At 39.4% G+C, this 18851-nt stretch overlaps 1 protein-coding gene across 5 annotated transcripts in view; it reads left to right on the top strand.

The window, feature by feature from the left end:
* NR3C2 (nuclear receptor subfamily 3 group C member 2) overlaps nt 1-18851 on the top strand; it is a 368612-nt gene that overhangs the window by 317426 nt on the left and 32335 nt on the right. For all 5 annotated transcript variants that reach the window (XM_082463336.1, XM_082463338.1, XM_082463337.1 and 2 more), the window contains exon 7: nt 13093-13223. In XM_082463336.1, the coding sequence (XP_082319462.1) occupies nt 13093-13223 (131 nt within the window). The remainder of the gene's footprint in view (nt 1-13092; nt 13224-18851) is intronic.

The raw sequence follows: 18851 nt of genomic DNA, 5'->3' as shown, positions 1-18851 counted from the left end.
AAAGGCTCCCACTCCTGGTATAGATAATAGACGGTGAGCCATTATTCTGGTAAATATTCTGCAGTTGGCTGGGTTCCTTACTTTATTCTAGTGTGAGGTATTTAGTCACACATCTCAGAAACAGGTGTGTCCCCCATGACACAGTAGGTAGTGTCATGAAAAGTTGCTTAGAAGTCACTTTTTATCATTTATTTTTATATTTTATTGAAGTATAGTTGAGTTACAATGTTGTGTTAATTTCTGCTGTACAGCAGAGTGACTCAGTTATACATATATATATACATTCTTTTTTATATTCTTTTCCATTATGGTTTATCCCAAGAGATTGGTTGTAGTTCCCTGTGCTATTTAGTCGGACTTTTTAAAATGAATTATATCGTACCTGGCCTGTGGAAATTCACAGTGCAGTGAATACTAAGATTAAACCTTTGGTCAAGCCAAAACATTTTTGTCATGTGATTTATCACAGATACCCCCAATTTAACTTGCTCTAAAATCTGAACTTTTTACAGTGGGTTATGGCTGCATATTTCTTTCCTCTACCAAAAACATGTGTCCTGTACCCAAAAGAAACTGTGCTGACTCTATGAGTATTTGAAAAGGTAAGGTACAAAGGACTGTTTTATCAAAAACTATAGATAAAATGTATGGTAAAGATAAAAAATTTCAAGATTTCTAGGACCATCGGTGGTAAATTATGGTTGCTGTATAACCAGGCTGCTTCTGGATTTTTCAGTTGTCACATATTCTTTTGGTCTGTGTAATATCCATTAAAGTCAGCAGAAGTTGTGATGCTTAAGTCGAGGGCAGTTCTATGAAACATATCCCTTCTGGAACATCAATTAAGGTAACAAACAAAACGCGGAACTAGCTTTTAACTATTACTGGACTTGCCGATGTAAAATTAATAGAGAATACATGAATGTTATGGAGATCATTGGGATACCACTCCCTCTGGCTCATCTGTCCAGTAAAGCAAACCACAAACAACATTCTGCAGTGATTCTTAAGCAGCTGAGTTCTGCCCTGCCTGTTAATAAATGATGTAAATACTATAAAAATGAACAGACATCTCAACTGCAACTAGCAAAATGGTCCTCCTACAGATATATCTTGTTTGTCCGTTCAGGAAAAATCTAGTAAGACTATGAAAAAATAAATAAAAACCATAAACTGGCATAATTTGAATGCTCAAATTGAGGTCATTTTTATTCTAATTAAGATTTGAAAAAAAAGGACTGTTTCTGCATGCTGTTTTTAGGAAAATAACAAGCTTGAGACAGGGACCATCTGTTGCACTGACCATGTAACAAGATGTTAGATTTATTCATACATAAAAATGTAGCTTGAAGTATCATATGTAAGGTCTGGTCCTGCAGATCTGCTGTGATTATCTGTGTGCACCACACCACTCAAATTATTTAACTCTCTGTTGTAAGATTGACACTATCGCTGCACGCATTCCAACATTGTGTAACACACACACACACACACACACACACACACACACACACACACCTACACCTACACCTGGGGCAATTGATGGAAGTAATAGCATGTTAGCAAACAGTTTTATTAAGAGGCTTCTTCTTGAGATTCCAGAGATTTCAAGGAGTTCAGCCCTGAATGAGCACTGATTTTCTTTGTTTATATCTGTATTTGAAGAGCAAAGTCTGTGAAATTTGTTGGATTTACCTGTTCTCTGTAGCTATCAGGTATTTATTTAGCACTCATGTAATTTTGGACCTATGCACTGTACAAAACTCAATCATAGAAAGATATGCGCCTTAGTATACAGAAGGACACAGACTTTCCAGGTGATGAGAGTTGCCTGTTATTTGATTAAACAATAGGATAGCCCTTGGATTCAAGGGATAAAATGAAATATTTCAAAGGTTTATTTTTCTAGTTCCTTACTAAGTAAAGTGATGTCTTACACACCCAAAAGGTGTTTGGGTGACAAAGGTACAGTTTGGTGCAATATTGCTAAAGGAGCTTAAGTTTTTAAATGTCACTGTACCTTCCATAGGCTCCCATAGGTAGAAGGGTTGGGAACCTCTTGTGCTGTGGCATTTATGAAATCAGCCAGTGTGAAAGGATTTCATCTATTAAATGTGAGTTCTTGGAAGGAGAAAGGAGTGATAAAGGTAGTTCTATTTTCCCTTCCCCCTTTGGATACCAAAACTACAGAAGACAGGCCTTTAAGGAGCTGTTTCTGACTGATTTTTAAAACTATGGTTTATTAAAGAATTTTCACTCTTCCTGCTTTCAAAAAGCATTTAGTACAGCTTGCAATAAAAACACTGACACAGTAAGACTAAAAATGCATCAAAACACAAAAAAGGCAAAAGGCAAGTAGTAAGAACAGAAGAGGAAGAAGATAAGTGATATATTATAAAAGAAGAAGAATGAATGAGAAGCCTAAACCCAAAGAGAAGTTACATAATTAAACACAAATCTTAGTTTCTAATCTCTATCAAGTATAGCAGGTAGGATTATGGGTTGCAAAGATTCCTTTTTTATTGAGGTATAGTTGATTACAATGTTATATAAGTTTCAGGCGTACAGCACAGTGATTCACAGTTTTTAAAGGTTATACTCCATTTATAATTATTATAAAATATTGGCTATATTCCCTGTTGTACAATATATTCTTGTACCTTACCAATTTTATACATAGTAGTTTGTTCCTATTACTCCCCTACTCCTATCTTGCCCCACCCCCCTTCCCTCTCCCCACGGGTAACCACTAGTTTGTTCTCTATATCTGTGAGTCTGTTTCTTTTTTGTTATATTCACTAGTTTGTTTTATTTTTTAGATTCCACATATAAGTGATATCATATAGTATTTTGTCTTTGTCTGATGTATTTCACAAAGCATAATACCCTCCACGTCCATCCATGTTGTTGCAAATGTCAAAACGTCATTCTTTTTTATGGCTGAGTAGTATTCCATTGTGTGTGTGTGTGTGTGTATGTATATCACATCTTCTTTATACAGTCATCTGTTGATGGACACTTAGGTTGCTTCCATATCTTGACTATTGTAAATAGTGTTTCTGTGAGCATTGGGGTTCATGTATCTTTTCAAATTAGTGTTTTCATTTTCTTCAGATACATGCCCTGGAGTGGAATTGCCAGGTCATGTGGTAGTTCTAGTTTTATTTTTTTTGAGAAACCTCCATACTTTTTTCCACAGTGGTTGCACCAATTTACATTACCACCAACAGTGTACCAGGGTTCCCATTTCTCCACATCCTCACCAACATTTGTTACTTGTGGTCTTTTTGATGATAGCCATTGTGACAGCTGTGAGGTGATAGCTCATTGTGGTTTTAATTTGCATTTCTCTGATGATTAACAATGTTGAGCATCTTTCCATGTACCTTATGGCCATGATGGCCTGATGGCCTCCTTTGGAAAAATGTCTATTCAGGTCTTCTGCCCATTTTTTAATTGGGTTGTTTGGTTTTTTGATATTGAGTTATATGAGCTGTTTATATATTTTGGACATAAACCCTTTATTTGTCATATAATTTGGAAATATTTTCTGTTTTTTGATTTAAAAAATTTTAATTGCAATAAAATACTCATAGCATACAATTTATCATCTTAACCATTTTTAACTGTATAGTTCAATAATGTTAAATACATTCACATTGTTATGTAAACAAGTGCCCATTCCCTCCTACTCCCAACCCCCGGTAACAACCATTCTACTTCCTGTCTTTATGAATTTGACGACTCTAGGTATCTCAGATAAATGGACTCATACAGTATTTGTCTTTCTGTGACTGCCTTATTTCACTTTGCATAACGTCATCAAGGTTCATCCATGTTGTAGCATGTGTTAGAATATCCTTCCTTTTTAAGGCTAAATAATATTCCATCGTATGTCTATGCCACACTTTATCATTCATCTGTCAATGAACGTTGGATTGCTTCCAACTTCTGGATATTTTTAATAGTGCTATGATGAACATGAGTGTATAAATATCTCTTCAAGAGCCTGCTTTCAATTCTTGCAGAGATTCTTTAAGTTGAAGTTAGCTTGCATTTTCCTTGTAGACGACCACAGTATGAGGTGTCCCTGTAGGTGTTCAGGCTAATGCTTAGAGCTCCTGAGTCCTATGGTGCCCATAACCTGGAATGTGTTGTGGTTTGGGCTTATCAAATGTCTGTTTCTATCAGAGTAGAACATGAATATGATTCCAGGAATGTATTTAGTTTGGAACAATTATTTCCTAAATCAGCTACCTCCAATATGGACCTCCAGACAACTGAATAACTAAGACTTTCAAATACGTTTTTAGTAGTGTTTTGGTGAGCCAGTACTTGAAAACCAAAACAGGAGTGTTCCTTCTGACAGCCATTGGCCAATAGGTTCAGTGGACTATTCTCATAATGTGAAATAGGGCAACACTGTTAACATATAATAATGGCAAGAGCGCATGGGTCCTGTAGATACACAAGTTGTTCAGATCGTTTAGCTACTAAGTCAAAAGCAGGCAACTAGCATACAAATCACTTAAATTGTGAATGCCCTTCCCACTCTGATTTTAATGGGCCTTTTTCTAATTCTCACTCTTATTAGAATAAATTCCAACCCTGAATTCTCGCAAAAACTAGGAAAAAAAGTATTTTCTAATTCTTTGATTATTCTCTTTTATTCCAGGTGAATCAGGTTTAGAGACGTTAGATTATTTTAATTTAATATTTTAAAACTATTTACGAATGATCGTGTGATTGCAGTTTAGTGTAACACGTCCTAAGAGAGGACCAGCTGAAGTTGTAGCTGTGAATAAAATTGGTTTGCTATCTTAAGAAAATGACAAAACTATTGAAATGTTTCTTTCATTCTTTTTTCGCTTTTTTTGAAGAGTGTCTTTGAAAATATTTTAGAACTGTAGTTTTCATGGATTTTAACCCAAGGTCTTTGGAATTGGAACTGGATCTCTATGACCATTTTGGTTGTTGTGTTTATTTATTTAAAAGTGGAGTTTATGCTGTTCCTGCAAATTAGATGATGTTTATAAATTGATGACATGTCCACAGAAGTAGAGACTGATGACTGTCAGTTTTTCAGGTCTGATGTTTACTTTAATACAGGGATATTTCCTATCTCAAAAATCTCCTACTGCCTTCATATTAGCCCACTGTTAAGAGTGAATTTTGTGTTTACTTTTACTTTCTAGAAGCATTATACAAATTTCATCTCTTTCCCAAGGTAATCTGTATATTTTTACATTTTTTTACTCAAAATGAGATAAGATTATTAAATGGATAAAAGCATGTAGAGAAGAGTATTTCTGTGAAGTAATGTTGCAGAATTAATCCCAGTATCATGCCAAAAAGATTGTCCTTATTTCAACTTCTTTGGATGTACATTCCTGTGCATTTAATCTAATTGTGCAAAAATGATGTGAAGTAAAATGTGTTTTTAAGATGGCCTATTTTCTTGAAATTTTAAGCTATATTGAGGACACAGTACTCTTCATTTAGAGAACTCAATTTCATGCAGTGGAAGCAGCAATGGAATTTGAAAAACAACATCTTACTGCATAATGGTGAGCAAAAAATAAACAAATGAGTGAATGTAATAGCAAAACATGTGAGGTTCCAAATATCTCTTTATAGCTGTAAAGAGATACTCTGGAGGAAAGAGCTATAAATGATTGCACCAGCAGCATGGAGAGAGGAAAAGGCATGAGTTTTGAAGTAAAAAACCTGGGTTTAGGTCCATGACTACATCATATACCTAAATTATTTTCTTGTCATGAACATGAGAATGATTCTGCACAAGGCATTATGAGGACTAGCAAGAGGAAATTTAACTTTGGGCATGCTAGGCACTCCATAAGTAATAGCTCTGAAAACCATAGAGGTTATTCAGGTAATAATACCTCAAGAAAGAGTTAAAGAGATGCTGTTCCTACTGAAGTGAAAAAAAAGTGCTTTTTTTTTTTAGGTGTGTTGTTACACATTAACCTTATAATCTGTTTTCAAGTCGAACCTGAGGTCTCTCTTTAAGTAACCTTTAATCTGTGTGTGGATGTTTTGCTAACACATTTGATAACAGAAACACTTTGACACAGAGGCATTTCATTCTCATGTTCTACTCTGGGCAAGTCACGTCTGCCTTCCTGAAAATCTGCGTCCTCTCCAGTTTCTCTCCCGATTTATCTACCATCCTGCATATAGAAATAACAACAAGAACACAGTCTTATTTTCCTGAAAAGTCATTTTAAGAATTTGATTAGGGACTTCCCTGGTGGCGCAGTGGTTAAGAATCCGCCTGCCAACACAGGGGACACTGGTTTGATCCCTGGTCCAGGAAGATCCCACATGCCACAGAGCAGCTAAGCTCATGTGCCAAAACTACTGAGCCTGCACTCTAGAGCCCGCGAGCCACAACTGCTGAGTCCGTGTGCCACAACTACTGAGCCCGTGTGCCTAGAGCCAGTGCTCCTCAACAAACAGAAGCCACCAAAATAGAAACCCACGCACTGCAACTAAGAGTAGCCCCCGCTCGCCGCAACTAGAGAAAGCCAGCGCGCAGCAATGAAGACCCAATGCAGCTAATTAATTAATTAATTAATTAATTAAAATGCATTATCTTTCCTCCAAAGGTTTCAGTGTGCCTGACAGCAATTTATTAAAACACAATCATGAGTAGGTTCTAAGAAATTATTTAAAAAACAAAACACAAACAAAAAAAAAGAATTTGATTATTTCTTGGTTTGTTTTAACCAAAATCATCATTGGTCTCCAAGAAGCATTTTATTCTCCCCATGATATCAGCAACAACAACAACAAATGCTAACGTTTGTACCGTGCTTTATAATTTAAGAACTCCCGTACAGCTGGTCCCTACATCTCTGCAAAGTAGGAATTCGTGTTAATTCCCCGTTTCACACATGATAAGCCTGGATCTCAGAAGTGACACGATGCCAGGCTCCCAAAGCCAGCACACTGAGGGGCCAATGGGCCGTGCATCTCTACGCCCTGCTGTGGCAAAGCCAAGGATGCCTGTTCTGCCTCCAGCACAAGGGAGCTGAAGGGGTCAAATGCTTAGGACTGTACTTCCTAAACCGCACAGCTTCAAATGCGTGTTGTGTTACATTCCATGGGTGTCCAGATTTGCAAGCCACTTCACCAATTTTGCAATCTAAATCTCTCCCTTTTTTTTGTTATTTTTATTAAAAAAAATTTTTTAACATCTTTATTGGAGTATAATTGCTTTACAATGGTGTGTTAGTTTTTGCTTTATAACAAAGTGAATCAGTTATACATATACATATGCCCCCATATCTCTTCCCTCTTGTGTCTCCCTCCCTCCCACCCTCCCTATCCCACCCCTCTAGGTGGTCACAAAGCACCGAGCTGATCTCCCTGTGCTATGTGGCTGCTTCCCACTAGCTATCGGTTTTACATTTGGTAGTATGAGAAACTTTTCGAGAACTTCACAAATACCGTATTTATTTCACTAGCCATTTGATCTTACTTTCTGTAAGTTTTCAGTATTCCCTTTCTCTAATCATCATCCTCATTTGTACATCTGTGTGTCTGCAGTTCATTTTGTTGTTTTCACTTGTCCTCTTTCCTTTTGGCTTTCCTTCTCTCTCATTCATTCATGAAACACTTTAGAGCAAATATTGACACATGGCACTTGACTAGGCACTTGCCTAGATCAGACTCTATTTGACGTTCACAAAGGTTAGTCAGACATGGATCCTGCCTTTAAGAAGCTTATAGTTAGCAATCAGAATGGTGGTAGTGAACTGAGCCTTTTTCCCCCTCTGAACACATAGAAATTTTGCATTAAAAAAAATCTTAAATATATAACCAAGTTCAAAAGGAGAGAAAAAAAACAGGTCTAAGAACAGGGAATTCACAGCTAGAGTGGTTTAACTTGGAGTTAAAGCTACACGTGGCCTACAGACTGTTGGATGTAGAAAGATGCCTTAGGGACGTGCATTAGAACACAAACAGGAACAGGACGCAAGAATGTAGACTCCAGCGAGACTAGGGCATATGAAATGGAGCCCCCTGCAAAAAGCCAGGCTCTGCAAGGATTTCACTGTCTACTAACAAGGACAGTAAAACCCAACAAGCCAGCCAGACCAGGGACATAGCAAGGAAGCTGAAAGAAATAAGAAATACAAGCCTGCACCACATCAAGTGTGGAGTCTAAAATTTAAACAACACAGTCTCGCAAAAAGCATTTAAGCTGAGAAATTAGCATCAAAACTGGCAGAACAAGTGAAATGCTTGTACCCTGATAGTTATAAATGCTGAAACTTCCTGTAGAGTCCTTTCCACAAGACAGTGCCCCTGGGATTCACCTAGAAAACAATATATGCCAAAATAATGCATGTTAGATGGGCATATGAGCATCCCCCCCCAAAATGAATTTAAAACATTTGAAAGAAACTATAAAATAAACATGTTAAAAGTATTTAGAGATAGAATAGGTAAGGTATAATTTAGAGGAAGGGGATGTAGTAAACTTAAAGTACGAAGTCTGTCATAGAAAATAACAGAAGTGTTTAAGAAAGAACCAAATAGAGCATTTCTAGGCACCCAGGCACTAAAAACATCCAAATGAAAACACTGGAGGCATTAAACAGATTAGCCACAGAAAAGGAAAAAAAATTATTAGAAAATAGATCTGAGAAAACTATCTAGAATGCAGTACAGACAGATAAAAAGAAAATATAAAAGGGAGGTAAATGTGGAAGACAATGAGAACGTCCAACACACTGCTAACAGGCGTTCAAAAAGGAAAAATAGCAGGAATGGGGTGGGGATGATGTTTGAAGAAACAATATCTAAGGCCATTTCAGAACTTAAGAAATACCTGCATCTTCAAGTCAAATAAGGACATTGAGTCCTGAGCAAGAGAAATAAAAATCAGTCTGCACCTCCGTCCTTCATATTGAAACTGCAGACATCAAAAATAAACAGAGAAAAAATTTTTTAAGCTACCAAAGAGAAAATGCAAATTCCCTACCTGTAAAAGAATGACAATTAGACTAACAAGAAATTTCCCAAAAGCAGTAGTGAAGGCCCAGGTGTAATGGAATATTATCTTCAAAGTACTAAGGGAAATTACCTGTCACACTAGAAATCTAAAACATGTTAAAACTATCATTCAAGAATAAAGGTGAAATAAAGACATTTTCAGACATATCAAGACTGAAAGATTTGAACATTCAGCAACTGACCGCTGCTGAAAGAATTACAAATATACGTATGAGTGTGTACTCCGATAGCTTAAATCCAGACTTATCATATGTAAAACTGGGAATTAACACAAATTCCTACTTTGCAGAGATGTAGGGACCAGCTGTATGGAAGTTCTTAAATTATAAAGCACTGTACAAATGTTAGCTTTTGTTGTTGTTGCTGATATCATGGGGAGAATAAAATGCTTCTTGGAGACCGATGATCATTTGGGTTAAAACAAACCAAGAACCCAGTTGAACCCAGTAGTATGGAGTGGAGTGCAAAAAGCAATGGTGATGAGAGAAATATGTTTGTAACTCTAAACAGACATGGGGTGTGGATGTGAGAGAGAGACAGACTGACTTCAGGGGTGATCTGAAAACAAGTTGAAATTTAAATACTAAAGAGGAATAAGATGCAAGATGGGAAGCAGTAGACCAAAGATAAAGTACTCTACATCTTTGCAGTTACTCATGGAAAAGCTATTGATTAACTTTAGATTTTTAAGTATGCAAGTTCATAACTTGATAATTATTTTTTAAAATTAATTAATTAATTTATTTGTTTATTTATTTATTTATAGCTGTGTTGGGTCTTCCGTTTCTGTGCGAGGGCTTTCTCCAGTTGTGACAAGCGGGGGCCACTCTTCATCGCGGTGCGCGGGCCTCTCACTATCTCGGCCTCTCTTGTTGCAGAGCACAGGCTCCAGACGCACAGGCTCAGTAATTGTGGCTCACGGGCCTAGTTGCTCCACGGCATGTGGGATCTTCCCAGACCAGGGCTCGAACTCGTGTCCCCTGCGTTGGCAGGCAGCTTCTCAACCACTGCACCACCAGGGAAGCCCTTGATAATTATTTTAAGAGTAAAAATAGAATGTATATCTTCTAAGTCCCAATGGATGAGCAAAGAGGGTTTTTTTTTTTATTTTGTAAGCTGGATCCATGTAATAAAAGGAAGGAAAGTCGAAGGAAAGGAGGGGAGAAAGTTAGAATGGTGGAAAAAATATCCAAATATATTAGTAATCATGATAAATGAAAACAGATTAAACTGAGCTATTATAATATAAAGACTCTCAGATTCTTTTAATCCAGCTTTTTGCTGTTTAAAAGATACATGTGTGATATATAATTATGTGGGAACTTTGTAAACAAGGGATTTTTTAAAAGGGCATTCCAGGCAAATTCTAAAGAGACAGCAAAAGAAAGAGACAGGAAGGAAGAAAGGGAGGGAGGGAGGGACTAAGGAAACATCATCAAACAAAATTTTTAAGGCAAAAAGATATTATGAATAAAGATGGTATTAGTGATAGGAGGGAAAAAAAGCTTTAAATATAATGGATAAAGATATGAAGAGACAAATCATCAAAGAAGAAACCCAAATGGTCAGAAAACATTTGAAAAATGTTTCAGCCTGCTGGTGATAATGGCAATGCAAATAAAAGCAACAGTGGGATAACCCTTTCAACCCCCATCAGATGGCGAAAAAAACAAAAATTCAAATTGGTTAATGACAAGTATTCATGGCATGTGGAATAAAAGGACATAGCCTCTCTTACTGGTTGGAATGAAAGCAGCAGATGTGCATACATCTATGACTCAGCAGTTCTATTTTTGTCCTGTATTTTAGAGAAGTGCCCAAGGATGTCCCTTGGGCATCATCTGTAATACTTGTAAACCGGAAACAAACCCAAGTGTCCATCCGGAGTGGAATGGATTAGTAAACTGTGATGTGTTCAAACCAATGAAACTCGCAGCAGGGAAAATGTCTTTGCTTAGAGTTACCTGTATGAAAATGGATACGTCTTAGAATCACAACGTTGAATAAAAATAAGTTGCAGAAGGATATGCATATCTAATTTCAAATTTACATAAAACCAAGTGGTACTGTGTGCTGTTTTTATGAATACATACGTGTGTATAAAGTATACACATCTGAGAGGAAATAATAATCTCCCAAAGTGAGTGGTTCACTTCTTCAGTGAGGAAGATGAATGGGGACAGGGAGGGAGACAGAGCGGGCCTTAACTCGGCCGTGTTTATTTTATAAAGATCTGAAGCAAATATGGCAAAAATATTAGCATTTATTCTTAATTCTGCATGGTAGATCCATAGGCTCCTGCTATTTTGCTGTGTGTGTGTGTGTGTGTTTGTGTGTGTATGTGTGTGTGTGTTTTAAAAATATTTCCTTAATTAAAAATGTGACCGCCTGGGGGGTGGGAGGGAGGGAGATGTGGGAGGGAGGAGATATGGGAACGTGTGTATATGTGTAGCTGATTCACTTTGTTATAAAGCAGAAACTAACACACCATTGTGAAGCAATTATACTTCAATAAAGACGTTTAAAAAAAAAAAAAATAGCTCCCGGAAAGACACATACCATGTGATATCACTTATATGTGGAATCTAAAATACAACACAAATGAACATATCTACAAAACAGAAACAGACTCACAGATGTAGAGAACAGACTTGTGGTTGCCAAGGGGGAGAGGGGTGGAGATGGATAGACTGGGAGTTTGGGGTTAGTAGATGCAAACTATTATATATAGGATGGATAAACAACAAGGTCCTACTGTATAGCACAGGGAACTATATTCAATATCCTGTGATAAACCATAATGGAAAAGAATATAAAAAATTTATATATATGTATAACTGAATCACTTTGCTGTACATCAGAAATTAACACAACATTGTAAATCAACTATACTTCAATAAAAAAATAAATTTAAAAAATGATAAAAATATCTCTTGGCCTGTTATGGGAAGGGAGAGACATATAGCAATAATACCAAGCAAAATGCTATGTGTTCCATTATGGGTTTTTTACATATGTCTTTCAGACTTGAGATAAAAGAGATTTTTGCCATTTAAACCCAAGAGTGCATCTGGAAGAGGTATCGCAGGGTTGCTTTGCTACAGACACCCACCTGGTTCAGTCACTCATAGAAATAGATCAGCCATCGTGACCTCCTTTTCTGTGTCTATAGTCTTTGTCAAGTCCTTTCCCATTTCTCACTAGTAAACTCTTCTTTACTAATTTCATTCTGGTCATCATAACAGAGTACTTATCCAGGGCCTCCCAAAAGATTTATTACTTTGAGAAAAAACATCTGAGCAACTAAATGATGCCTTAACTTCCTTCTCACGGAAAGAGAAAATAATGACTTCTGTCGTAAAATCATGAGGATTTTTATGGAAACACTTGGGTTTGGCGGAGAAAGTAGCTTGGTTGGTTGTTTAAATGGACACGTGTATGTATCACACAAACTCCCATATCACTTTCTCCCTGTACTGGAGAGATTCCATTTGAGGAATCTTTTAAAATGTTGTCTGATTTCCCTTTTTAAATGTGCCGCTGCAAAGAGTTAACGGACACGTTTCACGACCTCTGTAAAGGGGTCCATGTGGATATAAGACTATTCATCGCTGTCCTGCATCCATAGCATCTAACACAGCCCTTCCGAATAGTAAGCGCTTGGGATCTCTGGCCAAAGAGGAATAGGCGTCTCCAGGCTTCCCCCCACATCACGGCAGCTTCTCTGCTTGGTGGACAATCTCAGGATCACACACGCCACCATCACTTGTTGTCACTCTTGGTGTAAAATGAAATCATGGCACGCTTTGAGAAAGGTTGGTTTCGGTGCTTCTGACACATTCTCCCAATGGACGAGTCAACAGCCTGACAGGGTTGGTTTATAAGCAATTTACCAGTCACCATGCAAGGCAGCTCAATTGCCTTGCAAGTACACTTCTACTCCATACTGAAGCCAAAAGCAAATGAGAGATCTGACTCAGATCTCTCGCCAGTCTGGGTCTGATCATGGACGTTGCATTCTCAGACATCTTTGCTTTTCCTTTGCAGAGAGAAGATGCACCAGTCTGCCATGTATGAGCTTTGCCAGGGGATGCACCAGATCAGCCTTCAGTTTGTCCGGCTGCAGCTCACCTTTGAGGAATACACCGTAATGAAAGTGTTGCTGCTGCTGAGCACAAGTAAACTGACACCCACCTGGCCCTTTTCCTACATTGTCACATCATCTCCCCTTTAGGAGAGTTGCCTATTTATAGGGTCAGGTAGTCGATATGGAAAAAAAAATAGGAGGAGGTGGGCGGAGGGCTTTGGTGTCGGATGAACTAAGTTACTTGCAGAGTATGAAGCTTTGGGTAGAGCATCTGCCTTGATTCCTTCATCCATCGGATTTGTTAAGTGTCTGTTATGTGTATGGTGGGACTGGGCAATTCAGGAACTACTGGGATGAATGAGGTACAGTCTCGACCCTCAGGGAGTTTTACCGTAAGATGAATTCCAAGGTAGTTTTAATACATTGTGGAAAGGGATTATCTACCGTGATAGAGATAAAGAGGGGGCTCTTCTCTGGGGGCTCAGAGAAGAGAAGCGCATGCTCAGTTCTGGGTATCAGGGAGGGATTTATGGTGAAGCTGCAACTCGGAGAGCTTTGCCAGGGTGAGGGGTTGAATCTGAGGCAGGAGCTGGCCTTCCTGCCGGGGAACGGCGTGAGCGAGCGTGGCAGGGTGGGAAGCAGAGCCATGCAATAGCACTTAGTTCTCGGGAATTGTTTTGCCCGTTAATGTTTTAATTTTTTTATCTCATTTCTGCATCCACTAAATTTTTCATGGCACATCAGGTGGTATTGGATTGGGGAGAAGTGGGGAATAAGGTTGGGATGCAGATTGGGCCGGAAGATTCCCACCTGTTGAAGACAACTGGTGTCTGTTAGGCGAGCAGGGGAGTGTGGTACCAAAGGCTCTGAGCAGTAGGGTGACATGACCAAAGGGATCCTTCATGGCTTTATGAACATGTATCTGACAATAAACCGGATGAGAGGGAATGGGACGGGGAGGGAGAGAGGCCAAGCCAGACAGAGAATTGAGCCAGACTAGAAGCCTAGAGACCTGCTGTGAGGCTGTTGAAATAAGAGCCTGGAAAATAATGGTGGATGCTATGATGACAGCACCAGACGCGTTCAAGACACACTGCAGAGTTGACCTTGGCAGCTGACAGGAAGGGGAAATAAAAATAGTCTGGGTCGGAAGTGACCTAGGTTTTGAGTGCAGAGAAGTGACTAAGATGGCAGTGATACCATGAAGAGAAATACGTTCATGTCAGGACTTGGAGCAGATTCTGTGGAATGTAAAATGACTTCTCTTTTGGATGGGCTAATTGTCAGAGGTAGCCTCTCAGAGCGAGGCTGAAAGAGGGGGAAACTGGGGGACTCGAGCTCAGAAGACAGGTTTGGGTATCAAGATATAAACTTGAAATTATCCTTGTAGAAAATGAAAGTCCAATGGCGAGTGGGGTGCCGAGGCACAGAAAGAAGAGGAAAGAGCCACTGAGCTACTGGAAAGGAGGATTGCAGCGGCTGAGGGACAGGGACAGAACTGTCAGGGAGGTAGGGGAACCGGGAAGGTGCCAAGAGTTCAAGGTTTCCCGAGCGGCATGACTAATGGCATCGCTTCCAGAGAAAGCTGAGAATGCTGGCAGAAGCCTGCTGGGGTTGACCATTGGGCATCAGGCAGGTGCCAGACAGCCAGGGACTTGCAGATTGATGGGAAGCATTTTTAGGCACCTGGAACCAAGCATGAGAGGAGAGAAGTCGATGGCAGACGGTGCCAGAAGAGACGAGGGAGGGCAGGATTAGCCTTGGCAAGGATGCTGAGCACTTCTTCCCCAGACAACGGCACAGGCCTTTTCACACAGAGGGGCAGGAATTTGAGGGAGCTCCCATCAGGTGAGGGTGAGACCAGGAATGATGGCAAGAGACAGGATGGAGAGGAAATCCCAGAGCCAAGCGCTGTGGGCCACTGAGAAAATGGAGAAATGTCCTGAACGCCGAGGACGCCGGGGTGAGTGGCGAGGACTTCAAAGGAGGAGAGTTTGTTGAGCGACCACCTGGAAGCTGAAAAGAGCATCCAGGATGCACCCAGCCCTCCCCTTGGTCCAGGAATCAGCAGCTTGGGAGAAAGGGCGGTTTTCAGTAGAGTCACGTGGAAGGAAGTGGCGTCCACAGCCAAGCACTGAGGATGGGATGGATAAGAAGAGATGCTGTTTCCAGCAAGGAAGGATTGGGTCTGGGGAAGAGTGAAGCCTGAGACGGGTAGAACAGGAAGTGGGGAGGCGGTGGTAGATGTGGATGAGTCCCTGCTCCACCTACGTTTAGCACCTCTCAGTTTCCAAAGAGTTTTTATCTATCATCTAATTTAACGCTGCAGGATGGGTAGCCTCCCGTTCTCAAGTGGTCAAGACGGAGGCATGCAGGTGTGACTTGTGCAGCCTCCTTGGTGAGTTAGGACTCAAACCCAGGGCCTTGGCCTTCACTCCCAGCGATTCCCACTCTGCCCCAAGCAGGAAGTGGAAAGCAGGCCCTGGCAGGTGACGGCAGCAGGGAGATTGGAGGGAGAGCAGGCTGGGCTGGACTCCAGCAGAGGGACAGACCAGCAGCGTGGGAGGGAGGTGGGGTCAGCACTTCCCAGCTGTGTTTCACTTGGCCGGCAAGGCTTTTCAGGTTGCTTTTGGCCTTTTGTCTGGTTTGATTTTCACTGACTTCAGTTGTGCAGGGCAGCCCATGCTCTCCCCAGTTTACCGCGGGCCCCGCCGGTCCCTGCATTCCTCCCTGTACACTCAGCCCACATCCAGGAGCTTGTGTTTGCAGCCCCTCGTCTGCAGGGTCAGTAGAACCAGGCTTTGCTCCCTGCTCCAGTGTTCCTCAAGGTTTCTGAGGTTCCCAGTTTATCCTTTCTGAAATATAACTTTGGAAATGTACTCTTAGTTCCCCAACCAGGGATTGAACCCATGCCCTTAGCAATGAAAGTACCGAGTCCTAACCACTGGACCGCCAGGGAATTCCCTGGAAATGTACTCTTGAAATTCAGTGACAGTGATTTTATTCCCCTTTCCAAGCTATGTCACTAATCAATACTCTTAGAAAAATGTTTTAAAAAAAAATTATATCAGATGGGTGATAGAATTTAATTTTTTTTCTAAAAATGCATGTGATACTAATCCTTTATAAACTTTGACCACTCATTGTAATTGGTGTCTTATCCTTTTACATCCATTTAATCAGTCAGCCTATAATCAATTCTGATATCACTTTGACGCTCCCTGAATTAATTTATTAGCTTCCAAGTAGCTCAGTACATTCAAGGCTGATTTTTGTAGATGCAGAAAAAGCAAAATCAAAAAGCAGGAGAACAGAAGTAAAGAATTTTACTGCAGCTTAAACTGCAGCTTATTTTGCTGCAAGCCTATTTTGCTAATCTGTGATAGAATGTGTGAAAAATTTTCTTCTTATTTAGAAGGTTAAATTACACACCTGATGTCCAGTGTATCAGGAAAGTTTTTAAGCAATGACATCAAGAGAAGATCATGTTCTTTTTGCTCACAGAGGAAAGCAGACCGTCGTCTTCCCACCCAGTTGCCTCTTTGCTCTTCTCCAGCCCATAGGTTTTGGATGATTTCCAGGAGCCCTGCTGCATTTAATAAGTAAATTCAGAAAATCTGGGCAGACCTCCAAAATTTGAGGTTTTGCCTAAGTTCTCTTTTTTTGTGGGTTTGTTTCAACTTCTAAAATATCTGGCTGGGAAAATGGTACAATATATTTCAGTCACAGCAGTAAAATACAAGTAATATTTGATACAAGTTGTTCATAATCTTGAGAATTTTGATAACACAGCTATCAGAAATATGAAGGCTTTTGGTTTATCTTAGTAGCTATACCAAATAGCATTGAAATATAATCGTAAATGTATTCACTCCATTCTAATTTTAGGTAATTTTTTAAGGTATGACATCCATAAGTATCTATACTGAAAAACTAAAGGTTTACTCCATAACATTTTGAAACTTAAAAAAATAAATGTTTATCTGTGGGTGGGCAGTGTAGGCACTTATTTACAAACTTTCAGTTTCTTTTGGAACGTTTTGGGTTAACATTAAAGTTTTGGTAGAAAGTGGATCTGTAGTTTCACTGTTAACATCCTGGTTATTACCATCCTTCTTCACGTTTTTTATACTTTTAAAACAAGGGTTTAATTGCAAAGAAAAATAAACTGTTACATAATGGATGATATTTAATTCTGAACGTGAATGTCAAATATTTTAAACCACAACTAATATTGTGGCAGCCTCAGGAAATTGTGCAGTGGCCATTAGGGATTTATTTTTTTCCCCACAAAAAATAGACTTAGATAAACGACAAATCAAAAGCCTCAACAATTAAACTCAAGGAGAAGATCAGTAGCATCATGTGGGAAGTTAATTTGCAAGATAATCTGTATCTTTATATAGGACAACAGGGTTTATTTGGAAACAGTGGTATTCCTGCTCCCAGGGTTACATGTAACACTCAAAAACATATTTAGCCATTCTAAAGAGCTGATGGCCCAAGTAAGTTATTATTTATACCAGTTATTGTAAATTAGCAAATAGGATGTGCACTTAAGAAGTGAAAGTAAGAGCAATTTCAGACTCTATATCACAAGGTGAATTTTTATTATCTTCATCACCCAAAAATGAAAGTTCTAAGTGATTTGATTTTTCAGAGTTAAAGCATAAGCGTAAGTACATATTGGCTGTAGTGAACAAAAGCAAACATGTAAGTCGATTTTCAAAGGGGACACCTGTAGCTTACACTCTGCCCTACATCTCCTCGCAGAACACAGGCCCTGGTGCACCCCTTCTCCATAAAGTGTGTTCACATGTGTCCTGGGAAAGAGCATCTCCTTTCAGGTCACAGAAACACTCGTATCCTTCCAGGTGCTGAATTTCAAAGTATTATTTTTAGTGAGATGTCTTTTGTTTCATTAGGAAAGCCAGCCACTCCGTACAAGGAAAGAAGAAAACATAACCCTTAATTTTCTATCTTAGCGAAGATAATGATAAATGTGGTTTCTTCTCTTCGAAAGTTTTTGATCTTGCCTTGTATGCAGAGCACTGTTGTGTTACCCGTCACACACACAAACCAGTGCACAGACCTGCCAGCAGGTTGTCTGGGCGGTCACATGACAGTGCCTCGGTGGTCATGTGATCTTGGAACAAAGAGGATGGGAAGTGCTTCTTTGCCACACACTGTCTTCCCCCTGGCAGGTTTCCCCGAGTGTCTTTGACATTGGAACTGGAATATGAAGATGTTGCTTTCTAATTCCAGCCCCAGCTTAGATTGTCTGTGTCTCTTCCAGTTGTCCTGGAAAATCAAAGTATATTTTCCTACATCTGAGGTATTGGCAAGTTGGATTCATAAAAACTTTGATGACAGGCCACAAGACAGTATAGCACTGTGGTTGAGAGACAGGCTTTGGAAACAGACTTAGCTTTATACCCTTCCTCTACCGTGTATTTATTGTGTCCTTGTGCAAGTGATTAAACCTCCCGTCTTCAGTTCCCACATCTGTAAAGTGAGAATAACATAATGATTATGTCGTAAGACTGATGTCAAGATTAAGCAAGCTAATATAAGCAAAGTGCATTATAACATACACCCAATAAACCAGTTATTATTATTCTTTTGTATATGTGTGTGTACAAAGGTTAACCGTTATATAGCTGCCATGTTTATTCATAAATGTAATAATTGAGATTCAGTATCAATCTCAAAGTGTGAG

Source organism: Balaenoptera physalus (genome assembly GCF_965194825.1).
Source record: "Balaenoptera physalus genome assembly, chromosome: 5".
Lineage (NCBI taxonomy): Eukaryota > Metazoa > Chordata > Mammalia > Artiodactyla > Balaenopteridae > Balaenoptera > Balaenoptera physalus.
This window is presented reverse-complemented; position numbering and strand designations above follow the sequence as displayed.